At 40.5% G+C, this 14,058-nt stretch overlaps 2 protein-coding genes across 2 annotated transcripts in view; one reads left to right on the forward strand and one right to left on the reverse strand.

Moving 5' to 3' along the window:
- The window catches only part of LOC146981264 (multiple epidermal growth factor-like domains protein 9), a 36,844-nt gene extending 31,682 nt beyond the window's left edge, over positions 1-5,162 (reverse strand). The window contains exon 1 of the mRNA XM_085786317.1: positions 4,410-5,162. Coding sequence (XP_085642443.1) covers positions 4,410-5,007 — 598 coding nt within the window. The 5' untranslated portion in view covers positions 5,008-5,162. The remainder of the gene's footprint in view (positions 1-4,409) is intronic.
- A 2,474-nt stretch (positions 5,163-7,636) lies between these two features.
- Positions 7,637-12,074, forward strand: LOC146981265 (serine/threonine-protein phosphatase 6 catalytic subunit). The gene is made up of 7 exons (XM_085786318.1): positions 7,637-7,726; positions 9,871-9,966; positions 10,219-10,284; positions 10,370-10,511; positions 10,605-10,684; positions 10,934-11,143; positions 11,358-12,074. The coding sequence occupies exons 1-7, from the start codon at positions 7,652-7,654 to the stop codon at positions 11,604-11,606; spliced, it is 918 nt and encodes a 305-aa protein (XP_085642444.1). The 5' UTR covers positions 7,637-7,651; the 3' UTR covers positions 11,607-12,074.
- The last annotated feature ends 1,984 nt before the right edge of the window (positions 12,075-14,058 follow it).

Genomic DNA, 14,058 nt, shown 5'->3' on the forward strand with positions numbered 1-14,058 from the left:
TGTGACAGCATGGCTGGTATTCACACACCGGCACTGGCAGGTTGTTCAGACGAGTCTCGTCTCCAAAACTCTTTCCATGCTCAGGTCACTACTCGCCTTGTCTGGAAAAAAAACAAATAAAAAAAACACACTCGAGCCTTCCCTTCCTGCAGGGGGGCATAATTACTCTACTTTCAGTTTAGGTTAAACCGTCAAGGCACATTATGTGTTTCAGCCCGTGAGATATGAGGATGGGCACGCCTCATACTGTATCTGTCTGCAGGCGCCTGCTCTGCCAGGGAATGTATGCTGATAGCAGAGCGAGGTGTAAACGTAGGCGACGCCTTTGTTGGTAATGATGGTATCACGTGTGGTCGGTCTGTAAAACAGTGAGGGGTGCCGAGGAGGTAAAGATTTCATGTCCGATCTTACGTAAGGAGCACATTTCATTTGGATTTTTAGAGATTAACTGTAAATGGTAAACAACACTGACTGATTCTACTGATTTACACGCGGCCATTTCAGCTCAGTTCATCTACAACAGTACTGACACAAAGACTGAAAGTCGGGCTGTAAACTCACACTGTTATTTTCATGATCAATCCATCATGTAATTAATTAAATGTGAGAAAATGTTCATACACAACGAGGTAATGTCTTATCCCATTGACGACCACAACGCCAAACGTATTCAACATCACCGTCACATGAGACAAAGAAACGTGGAAGCTGCTGACGGTGACTGTTTGACATTTTGTTCCAGAAGTAAAAAATATTTTGATGATTAATCAATTATCAGAGCAACTGCAGATTCATTTTTAACCTAATTGATAAATAAAATACACAATTTCCTCTCAGTAGAGCTGCACAATTAATTGAGGCCTCATGAAATTCAAAATAATGTGTGAACTGCAATATCCAAATCACAGAAGCTGCGATTTATAATGCAATACAGCAGTTTTTATGAAGCCAAATTTGTCACAACACTGTTAAATACTGTCAGCGCCAAAAAGTGTTGCAGCTAGAGAGACGCATGGCTACAATTCATATTCTCCAGACATAAAGGAAACACATTTTTTTGGTACACAACCTAACAAAGAAAAAATCAAAACATAAATCATTATTGAAATTTTTCTTTTCAGTGAAAGTAAAAGAACAATCATTCTCATTGATAATTTGTGATCATTCTGTAATCATAATAACTGCCGAAAATAATGGCAATATCATTCATATTATTTTGTCGCAAGTTTTCCAATATATTTTCGCTAAAAAGTAGCCTACGTGTCTGGACAGGGTGCAGATCTACTGTGAACATCGTCTGAACATCAAAAGAGCAACTGCAGATCATCACACACTTATTAGTCATCAGGTACGAACATAGAATGGTTTATTAAAAGGCTCATGTGCAGTTTGATTATAAAGCAGTTCTAGTTTCTAATACCGTGAAAATATCAAAGCCACAGTCCACAGAGAAACGCACTCAGTCTGTTTCCAGAAACTGAGATTTAAGACCAGCCGTCTTAGGCCGTCAGGACTCCTGTGACTTTGTGATGTCACAACAAAGCAGTCAGTGGACTCAGATGGATCACCCAGAAAACAGTCAACCAATCAATTGGTTCACTGACCTGTTATTCGAGCTCCAGAGAGGAGACGTAAAACTACACTGAGATGGTATTTGGTTCTTAAAACTACAGATGTATCTGCCTGCACTTCAAGGAGAGGAGGAAAATATAAGACATTTAATAGTTTGGCTGTTTTAAGTCCTTAACATTATCAGAAATACTGAAAAGTGACAGTTGCAGTAAAACTCTTGAGGAAACTTTGGGTTTGTTGGCTGAACCCAAGAACTAGCATGCTAAGCTAATGCCGCTAATCATCGCCAGACGATTAAGAAAAGGTTTAAGTGAGATTATTAATGAGACTCAAACTGGACTCATGAGCCGCCGAGATGAGCCGGAACATCGGGATTATCCTCGACCTGCTGGATTATACAGAACCTGAGGCACTGATCCCACAAAGAGTCCAACGCAGCAGAACATGAAACCTCTGGCTGTGGAAAAAAAACATCCGTCTCTCACGTCAGAATAAGAAGCTGCGTGAGGCTTTTCCCAAATACTAATCAAGCTTCACACTGCAAGGATCAGACCGACACCGGTGTCCCTGCTCGCCCTGCCTTTTCCTCACAGTGGTAGTGCAGCTGTTAGTAGCCTACACACTGCAGACGGAGAAGAAGAGTAAAACCCACAGACATATTTCCGAAAATATAATATTTAACATTCCCCCTAACATCTGATTTATAACAACACAATAAGAAATGTGATATTTTGATCCAAAGAACGTGTCACATTCCTGCCAAACACGGTATACAAAAGATCTTGGAATAGGCCTATAGGCTAAAATAAAAAGAAAGTTACCTGGAGATTTGTTTACCCAGATCTTCATGCTCTATTGTAAAAGCTCTATTTGGAAAAATTAATGTAAACCCTGAAAAAGTGGGTCTTAACCATTCAATTAGATTAACAGGTCAGAAAATACTAGACAAGAAATACAAAAAAAAATGGTAAAGGTCGTTCAAGCCAAACCTGGTGGACAGTTAATTAAGGATTAATAACTGAACCATTGACAACAACACAGCTCTCTGTCAATTAAGTAGATATCAAAAGTCGTAGTTAATAATTAATTACTCTTATTGTTAATAGACAATCACTTTTCAGATGTTTAGTTGCTTCTTTTAAAATGTACAATCCCTGATAAAATAAAAGGAATAGCCTACTATAGGAGATCACGGACAACATTGATCTTCCAAACTACATGTGAAAATGTACTGCCATCAGTAACAAATGAGAGGACGACATCAACAAACAAACAGTCAGTTTAAAAAACTCTTATTGCCACAAAAAACAGAAATTAAGGGGACGATGTGTGTTGTCATGTGCTGTTTTTATCACTATATTCAAAAAATACAAACAAATCAACTGACAATAAAAACTCTATGTATAATGAAAGGTTGGCCACTGACCATCAGGGTCAGGGTTTGATCAACGAGTCTACATCTGACCGACCAATCAATCAAACCAGGGGCTTGCTTCTTTCTTCCACAGCCATCTTTCAATCAAATCCCAGAACATGGCAACACCAGAATCAGCCGCTTATGCCCATAACATGTTAAAAAAAAAAAAAAACAGCCGTTTTGATCATCTTTTTCTAATCCTCCACTCAGATTAATGCGTAACAGTGGGGTCACTGACGATGTGGAGAACAAAGGGTCAATAAAAAAAAAGCATGACTGGACTGGACCTTGATGTGAGGAGCCAGTACCAGCCAGAATATGAAGTAAAACAGACCAGATATCGAGGTTCTGGTTTTGGGGGTGTGGGAAGAAAAATAAGGTGTTTTTTTTTTAAACAGACAAACAATATGTGAAGCCATTTTTACTTCTTCATACTCTCTACTTTAGCATGATGAATCTGCTAACACAACCACACACACACACCTGCTCTCATGACCATTAAAGAACCATTTTGGACAGGATCCCTGAGCCTCTGGCTGTAGAACAACACATCCACATGGATGCTGGGATCAGTGAGGTGTGAGAGGAGGGGCTCCGCTGTCATTGCTCATTCATGGCTTAGCACTGCCTGGCCATTTTGGTTGGATGGCCTTGTTCTGTTAATGCCATGCAAACAACAATAGAGAGGATGGAGCAGCTCCTCACTGTGCTCCTTAGCAATTTTTCCTACCAACACTACACTACACACACACACCACCACACGTCTGATGTGACACACACATACACACCAGCATCATGGATCCTTGTGGATACTGACGGGCTGGATTTAATGATGAATTCACTGAACAACAGCAGCAGCAGCAGCAGCATCAACCTTACACCCTCTCAGAGCCCCCCCTCCTCTGATGTGAGGCACACTCACCCTAGAATAAAAAGCCCAACGGAGCATGATACAGGCCACACACACACACACACACACACACACACACACACACAATAACACCCACACTGGACATATTGTTCAGGAATCATGTATGTTTGTTTTTTTTGTATAGAAGATTGTGCTTTGGTGCTTTCCCGGTGATGTGAGGAGGGGGTAGCCTACACCATGCAACCTAAGGGGTCTGCCCATTGTTGCAGTCTGCGTCAAAAACACAGTGCGACCATCCAGCAGCCTGTTAGACGTGGATGTCTTCGTTTTTCTTTCTCTCTGATCGTTTTCTGAACATGAATGTGCTGAGAAAAAACAAAACACACATTCACACACACAACATGCAGCCCCCCCAGAGTCCCACCACCCCTACCCCTAATGTTTCAGATTGCAGAGCATCTTCAACATGGATGGATGGATGGATGGATGGATGAATGAATGGTGTTGGTGTGTGTGTGTGTGTTTTTTTTTTTATTCTAGGGGACTCACCTTGACTATTTTCTATTGAGGTAACAGATGTGCCGATATTATCTGCAGCCCAGGCATCGTTTGTAGAGCGCTGGGAAACCATGGACACCATGGTCTGCAGCATTTTCTCCGGAGCAAACAGGGACGTTTGTGCATCGGTGGATCTTTTGCGTGCACCGGTTAATTTAAAGATCGGTCCTGTTATTTGTTCCTTGGTGGCTGTAATTATTCCAGTATCGACAGCAGCGGCTGCGGGGGTGGTGGTAGTGGTGGTGGTGGTGGTGATGATGGTGGTGGTCGGGTCCGTAGTGGGAGGCTGAAAGGTGGTCGCAGTTTTAGAGACGGGGCTTGTGGTGGTGGCGGCCGGGCCGGCAGAAACAATGGCAGGCCACGGTGTGAGTCCGGTTAAAGGCCCGGGAGCGAACCTCCTCTCCGGTGAAGAACGAGGCAAGTCGGTGTGGAAGATCCCCCAGGTGTCGGAGGCTGAGCCGGGCTTCCTGGAGATTGGCGACGCATCGTAGGAGCTGATGCGAGGTGCAGCTTCAGAAAATCCAACATATACATACAAAATAAATATGAGGACCGGAGATATGTACATCATTAAGGACGTTAACCTCATATTCACTTTCAGCTCTCCATGTATAAGCCCCAGTAATGGTCTCTCTCAGACCTTTCCCTGAATGGATGCGTACTCCACCATTGATGTCCCCAGGCGGCGTACGCTGCTGTTTGTTGCCCTATGAACCACAGTCAACATTTCACCTGCTCTGCAACCTACCAATCAGCCCGCCCCGAGATTGACGTAAGCGCCAGCCAATGGGAAATCAGGAACGTTCCCCCGAGGCGCTCGCTCATTGGCTGGTTATTGGGAGGCGGCGACGCCCCCTTTCAGACACACAAAAAGTGTCGTAAATTATAAGACGTTGCTCTGAAATTCACCAAAACAGACGACCGGTTCCATTCATAAACCGTGCGGCTTATTAAAACCGTTTATACAGTCCTACACTGTGTGTATGGAGTTAGATGGTGTGATGTAGTGACACCAGGGGTTCGTTCAGCCAAGATAAAAACGTGGAAAAAGGTTTATTTTAGATGGATGTGGTGCATTGAGCAACCTGATCTGTTACGCAAGCGCACTGCCTTTTTAATATGGTGGTTTGGTTTATACATGTCTGCTGATTGGGCAACACCCTCTGACACACCCACCAAATGACAGAAAAGAATTGCCCTACCTCAAATACATAAATTACCATGAAGGCTTCAATTTAAAAAACAGAATATAAAATAGGCTATCAGAATATAAATAAAAAAGAGAAAGTGTTGCATATTCATTTAAGGCTGCATATTTTCCAGGAATCTTTGGAGGGGACTAACCTCTTTTATTACATTGAGAGTTTGTGACATCTTTCCCCTAGGTGGGAATTTGGTTTCCATGACCCAAGTGCTGAACGGTGTGACAGTAAGTTTTATCAAATAATTATTGTCATATTTCTATGCATAATTTCACACCCATAAGAGTGTCTTGAAATGTCTCAAAACATTTAATGTAATAAAAATATCTAAAACACTGAAAACCCCCTTTCACTGGTCTTAAAGCCTATCATCCTGATAAAACAATGGACATTTATGTTGTTGCTGATCGGACTAAATCATAATTTGGTCTGCATACCTCAATGCACATTGCTAACTAACGCGCATCCATAGCAAAACTGAGCCAATATCAAAGAGTAAAAAAAAGACAGAAAGTTCAAACAGAATCAAAAAGTGTGCTTTCAGTTCAGTTCTGAATATTTGATCAGTATCATTAGAGTAAACGGTGGTCTGAGAAGGCAGTACTTAGCTTCCATATTGTTATGGGCTCAGATGTGGGCGGCCAACATTTTTGAGATGTCAAGTGGGCCTGTGAGTTGAAAAAGAGTGGGAACCGCTGCATTACAATAATCTTTTATTTGATTGTTTCTTTTTTTTTTTGCCCTTTTGTTAATATTTCAAAAGGTCAATCAACTTGGCTTCATTTTGTTTCTTTTAGTCCTCTCATAATGTGAATGTGTTATATTCTTCTTGTTTGATGTTGAACAGGATAAGAAAAGATGTAACTTTAATAGTCCTGCATTATCTGTGCCTCCAAATTACAGTCACCCAGAGAGTAACAAGGTACAGCTACAAATAAGTCAAATGTTTAACAAAGATGCCAGATGTTTTATAAATAAGTCACATGTTTCATCTTAATTATCTTACTCAAATAAGCCAGAATTGTTGATGTATATCTACAAAAATGAAGTGTAACTTCATCTTCCAATTAAGAAACTTGAGTAAAGTCTAAGTAGAAAGAAACTAGTGAAGTTCTTGCTCTTTTATACAGTATCCTAGCTTTAACATCCTGTGACTTAAACAAAAACTTGCAAATAGACAAAACGCACACAAATTCAGACAAACACACATATGCACTAAAAAATATCCACATGCTACAACATAACATAAGTGTCTTCAGGAGATGTAGTTATGAACCATTTGTCCTTGGTTATAATTTTTCAATGGTTGGGAAAATACCACAGTCTATGGAAAATACGAGGGTTTCTTTTCCTCCATACCAGACGGTGGCGGTAGCGCTCTAAATCGTTGTTTGCCAACCGCAAACAAATATCAAAGAAAAAATAAATTGCCTTTTTTTTCGCACATCCGTTGCATTTGTCCCGTGGCTGACAGCTGTGGAAAAACACCTGGAATAAATTCTGAGGCTAACACTAGCCCAATGCGTTTTCTGCTTTAATCCGCGATAAAATACCAAGCTCATGTCAAAAATAGGACTACAGAAATTGTCGCGGACGTAAGACGTCATCACGCCCAACAAGACATGCTTCCTCAATCGACACATTAGCCTCATTTACACAGACTCGTTAGTGTTTATACCTTGCGCTTATGAAGTATTGGTAACGTTTTAATAGGAAAGGCCTTTGTATTAGTGCTTCGTGCTCTAAATTAATTTACAAGTTGGACGCTCAATGATGGTGACGTTTAAGTCACGCGACCGTTGTGTAGTCCTTTCGTAAATTGACAGTAGCTTCATTTATAGCGAATGGATTTGGGCTTGGATAGCCTTAAAGCGTTGTGCATTTGTCAATATCATCTTGCCCAACACAAACATCACAACATTTTGTCACATATCACGTTTGCTGTCACAATCCCTGTGTTGAACGGTTGAACTACAAAAATACGTCATACGTCATGCGTACCCGAATGCGCATGACAATTCAGTTAGTACAATGGCGCCTCTAGACCTGGATAAATATGCAGAGATTGCAAAACAGTGTAAATACCTTCCAGAAAATGACCTCAAGGTAAACGTGACCTTTGAGAATTATTTTAAATTGATTAAGGCGTGTGGATATCTTGAACGAGCAACATTAGCTCACTGCTGTCTTACGTTGTAACAGCGCAACCAGCTAACGTTAGCTTCAGGTAACGTCTGTTTCAGCTAGCTAGTCTGCTAATAACATCTCTCCAAACCAGTTTAATTAATCGCAGGGTTTATGCAAGTCCAAACTTTTCTAATGTTAGTGATGCAAGAGTCAGGATGAGCTGCTCTGCCTTGCCTGGGTCTGAATTAACTAATCCATCCTGATCAGCTGATGTTGTTGACTGTCATGGTATTTATTAGTTGACAGCAGCTGATATTATTGGTGCTGTCTGATAATGTCATCTAACGCCAGTGTCTATGGAGATACAAGGCTGTTTATCAATATCAACAAAGTCACATTTACTTCCTGATGGCACGTCGCACCCCAAAGATACTGATCTGTAGATTGTGAGATAACGCACTTTCCTCTGTGCAGGGATAATCATTTTTTATCGTTGTGCTGAACAGTGGATATGTGATTACTCTTGTCAGTACGCATGTTGACGTTCGCTTGTTTTGTCGATGCGGACTGTGTTGTGTTAAGTACGAGTGTAGCCTATACGCACTGTGTTTACTGTAATTACCTGTTAACTAGACGCTATCCTGTCATGTGTTCACACCATGGTTCACACCAGCCACAACAACATCAACGCCATACTCTGTAGATGTGTAGAGTAATCTGTAGTTATTACTGCAATATTTTGTGAGTATGTATTGTTGCATGCGTGGGTCTGGACCACGCCCATCATCAGGCTGGACCTGTGTTTATATCTCAACTAATACAGCTGTAAAGTTTCTGTCACAAGTGTAATGATGTCATGGTGACAGAATCTGCTGACACACACCTGCCAAAGTCCTAAAACACCACTGTGGTACTTCCTGCTAGTTGTCTCTAGTATCACATTTTGCCACGATGACACACACACACACACACACACACACACACACACACACACACACACACACACACACACACACACACACAGAGTAGATGAAAACGATCCCAGCCACACTGTCTGCTGTACTGTGACTACAGTCAGCTTTAAGTTAAGGCACAGACTCAGACAGTCTGGTAGAGTCAGCATGAACCACTAACCAATTTGCAACCCTAACCCCCTAACCTGACCCTTGCAACCAAAAAAAGATCACAACATAAAGTTTCTAACCCTAACTGCCCCCAAAATAGCAATTAATGGCAGTGAGGGAAAATGACAATGTCTAGTATGTTTATCAGGGTAACACTTTATTTTAAGGGGTCCTTGTTCCTGTGTATCTACCTAATTAATTACAGTGTAATTACCTATGTAACCGTATGTAATAACATGTACTTACATTGTAAATACATAGTGTATTTTGGTGTACTTACAGGTCCTTGTTACACTTGTAATAAGAAATGCTTGTGCAAAGAGAGAGGCCACTTTGGCATTTCTTATTACTAGTGTAACAAGGACCTGTAAGTACACCAAAATACACTATGTATTTACAATGTAAGTACATGTTATTACATACGGTTACATAGGTAATTACACTGTAATTAATTAGGTAGATACACAGGAACAAGGACCCCTTAAAATAAAGTGTTACCTTTATCAGTATTACACTGGGTTATGCATTGTTATATATATATTTTATACCTCTTCTCATGAAATTATTGTGACAATGTGATTTATTCTTCATAGATAAAGTGTATTTTTTCCTCGAAACTTTATTGATTAATCTCTTCCAAACCTATCACTGTGAAAATTAAACCACAATTAACCTTTACAATAGGAATAAAAAGAGGAATGTGTCTGAAAACAAAATTAAAAATCAAAATTATTCCAACTTCATGGGCAACAGAGTATGTAAATCCACATGGTTCAGTTCAGACTAGCCACCATCATATTTCATTGCACAATTATTTCCCAACATATTTCAGTATTTTTCCGGAAGCTTTTCCCCAGCAAGAGAAAGATTTGGGGGAAACACTGAATACTGCTCCTCTGTTGTGAAAATTGCCACATGTAAAAAGCATTGAATGCTATTGCTAAATGATGGCTGAATCTTGATCAGTTATGTTTGTGTGTTAATTTTGCATCTGTACAGAGGTTATGTGACTACGTGTGTGATCTCCTGCTGGAGGAGTCCAACGTTCAACCTGTCTCCACTCCTGTAACAGTGTGCGGGGACATACATGGACAGGTAAAAATCATGTCTCAAACACAAAGTTTTATTTTTTATTGTGTGTGTGTGTGTGTGTGTGTGTGTGTGTGTGTGTGTTTTTTTTAATTGTTCTTTGGACCGCTTCTGTGTCTGAAATAAAGTGTTGTGCGAAATAAAAGTTGAATTGAATTGAAAAAAGTGGAGGAAACATCTTGTTTTTGCAAAGCAATGCCTTTAATGTGACAGTTTACACAGTTAATAAGATCTGATGTTTATGTCTTTGTGTCTTAGTTTTATGATCTTTGTGAACTCTTCCGAACTGGGGGCCAGGTTCCAGACACAAATTACATATTTATGGTTTGTATATTTAAGTTACTTTTAATGGGGTTGTTTTTAACTGCTCTGTGGTGCAGTTTTGGTGATGCTCTTCTGTCCTCTGTAGGGTGACTTTGTTGACCGGGGATACTACAGTCTGGAGACGTTCACCTACCTTCTGGTGCTGAAAGCCAAATGGCCCGACCGCATCACTCTTCTCCGTGGAAACCATGAGAGCAGACAGATCACCCAAGTCTATGGCTTTTATGGTGACGTGATTCATGGAGAATATTGATCTGACTTCATCATCACTGTTATGCACTCGCAGTTGAAATAAGTGAGGCTTTTTTTTTGTCTTACAGATGAGTGTCAGACCAAATATGGGAACGCAAATGCGTGGCGTTACTGCACCAAAGTGTTTGATATGTTGACAGTTGCAGCTGTAAGTATTGGAGTATGATTGGTTAATTAATTGATATAAGAAAAAAAAAGTATTATATTTCCAGTTCATTTCTGCATGGCATGCTGTATTTTTTATGTAATTTTGACTCCCACCCTCACTTACTGCCTACAGTATCAGATGCACCTGAAAGTGTTCATATATTAGTTGTCGCTGAGAAGATGATGTTGGCCTTGAATGCAGCAGGTTGTGTAACGTGTGTGATGTCCTAACCCTTTTTTTTTCTTTCAGCTGATGGATGAGCAGATCCTGTGTGTCCACGGAGGCCTCTCCCCCGACATCAAAACCCTGGATCAGATTCGAACCATCGAGCGGAACCAGGAGATTCCCCACAAAGGAGCGTTTTGTGATCTGGTGTGGTCAGACCCCGAGGATGTGGACACATGGGCCATCAGTCCCAGAGGAGCTGGATGGCTCTTTGGTGCAAAGGTCACAAATGAGGTATGTCACATTTATTTTTGTGTTTTGATTTATATTTGGTTTAGCAGAACCTTCTTGATGTGCGGCGACAGTGCGAACTGGCCACCGTCCAAAAGTGGCAGCCAGTCATTAAAAGATTCAAGTCAGCAATGTTCCTGTTTCTATAACGGGAACACAACATACCGTACATAACACATTTTTCCTTTGTTTCTCTGTCTGCCAAAACAACGTGCAGTTTGTTCACATCAACAACCTGAAGCTGATCTGCCGAGCGCATCAACTCGTCCACGAAGGCTACAAGTTCATGTTTGACGAGAAGCTGGTCACGGTGTGGTCGGCTCCCAACTACTGCTATCGCTGTGGCAACATCGCCTCCATCATGGTCTTCAAAGACGCTAACACGAGAGAGCCGAAGCTCTTCAGGGCAGTGCCTGACTCTGAGAGAGTCATTCCACCCCGAACAACTACACCGTATTTCCTGTGAGCACACTGAAACAACACGGCCATTTTGTTCAGTGCACAGATACTGACTGGGACAGTGGCATCAGCATATGTAAACCCATATGAATTGTGTATAGTGCATTTAGAGTATTTACAGCGCATTTCCAGGTGCCAACTGTCAGTTGTTATTCCCACTCTGTGCATATAATGCCATTATTCTGCAGCTTAAATCACACAGACATTGCAGCAAAGTTAGTTAGCTCAGTAGCATTGCTGTGCTGTTGATGTGTCTGAAAGGAAGGATTAACAGTGCACATATGACACCTGCAAAGTGGTCATATTTATAAATCTCAGTTTTACTTTGTGATTAAAATTCACTGAGCAAATTGCAGGAGCAGTGTTATTTAAGACGTATGATTTTTATTTTGTTATGGTAATGTATTAAAGCTGGATGTAAGATGACGAAGCACTGCACAAAAGCAAAAACTGCATCTATCCTGACAAATTCCAATAACATTAAAATGTTTTTGTTATTATGTGACCATACAAAAAACGTGTAAAATTGAGAGTTGATGTGTAAAAAATTATATATACCTGTATGTTCAAAGTTTCAGGATTGTGATGCCTGTGGTACCTTAAAAAATCTCTGTAATTTTCAGATTTTAAATCAGCACTAGTAAGTATTATTATTTTTCTGTGTCACCATGCCGTTTTTAAATAAAGAAATCTAAAAAAGTGTTCAAACTTAGACATCAATACCTGGATGAGGAGAAAGGAACCACAATTGATAAGACAATGTTGAATATTAATTCTGCCATAGAAGACTGTCAGGATAGTAATGGTCCTTATTGTTAAAGGACAAATAAATATCTGTATTCATTCTGCACCAAAACCACACAGAAGCACTAATGTGTTATTTGAATTGCCCCCACACCGTAGAGCAGATGTGCACACTGTCCCCAGGAGACATAAAGGGGTACAGGTTCAGGCTTCATTTCACCCTACGGTTACATTAGAGTGGCACTCGACTGAATCACGGTGGTGTTTCCTTGGACCACAGGGTTGTAAAAGAGCACATAATTATCCTAGTTGTGCACAGACAATTTTCTGTATGGAAGCAGGTCTAAATAAAAAAACAGACACCACAAACCTATAAGAACATATTTTTGCTATGGAAACTTCTATCAAAGTTTTGCTAAATGTTTGTCAATTAACGAAGAAATCTTAATCACAGAACAGAACCTATATTTCTTTTAATGTTAATTGGCACTGTAATTTCTGAAATGCTTTTACAGTATTAAACTTGAATATAAAAATTCCATTTATTAAATCCCCAAATCTTTGTGAAATTATTATGTGCATAATATGATGAAATACATATACACATGAAAAAATAACTGATTAAAAAAAGATGGTTACTTACAGTTACAGTATTTTACATTAGACATGCAACTAAGTTAAAGCAGAAGTAAGCGATCCGGTCGCTTTGGCTAACTTCTTGTCAGCCGATGGAGTTAGCAGTCCCCGCCCTCGTCCTTACATCACCACATTCACGCGCATCCCTTGGCTGCACACACAGAGAGGACCGCCCCTTATGCTGTTCTTTCTCCTCATTGGATAAAGGTTGTAGGATACAAGGAAAGTTTTCTCCTTGGCTTACAGCAGAGCAGAGGAGTGGAGCAGAGGGACTGACAGACCCGTGTTTCGGACCAAACACTCTATATAAGTGATTGCTGTCGGAAGATATAACTATCTAAGGTCGCTTTCACACCTGAAAGTCCGGACCACGGTCCGGACCAGAGGGAAGAAATGATACATTGTTGCAATTAAGTTTTGGTCCGGTCTGTGTTCACACTGTCCCTTGTCAAAACGCACCTTTTTTGTAAACAAATTACAGCTTCAAGTCTACAGACTTACGACTATTGGTCAGAAAATGTTGAGGCAAATCACTTTCTGTCATTTTTTTCCTATTCACCAACAATGGGGAGCAGCAGCTTTGACAGTTTTCCTTTGCAAGGAGACTGTGGCAGCTTTCACCGACCCGTGAACTGCATTCCAGATCAAACTCTCGACTCTCACAGGACGGAAATAACAGGAGTCTACGAGTTTCCTTGAACGCACCATAACAGTCCTCGTCGCTACGTCAAAAGCCGAAAAATCACGGCGTGGTTGGCTGCACACACAGCTGCATGCCGTTCTCTTCCTGTATTTGGTCCTAAAAACTGTAGGATACGATAAATGTTTTCTCCTCGGCTCAGAGCAGAGCAGAGTGACTGACAGACCCGTGTTTCGGTCCAAACACTCTATGTAAGTGATTGCTGTCGGAAGATATAACTATTTAAGACTTATATTAACACAAATATATCACTTACTTCTGCTTTAACACAAACATTCCGCTTACTTCTGCTTTAACAATTCATTTTGCATTTTAATCGATATTTTCATATATTAAAAAAAATATATAGGATATTTGAAATTGCAAACATATACATCCA

The sequence above is a fragment of the Trachurus japonicus genome, chromosome 9 (genome assembly GCF_045865225.1).
Source record: "Trachurus japonicus isolate A0001 chromosome 9, Traja_1.0".
Classification (NCBI taxonomy): domain Eukaryota; kingdom Metazoa; phylum Chordata; class Actinopteri; order Carangiformes; family Carangidae; genus Trachurus; species Trachurus japonicus.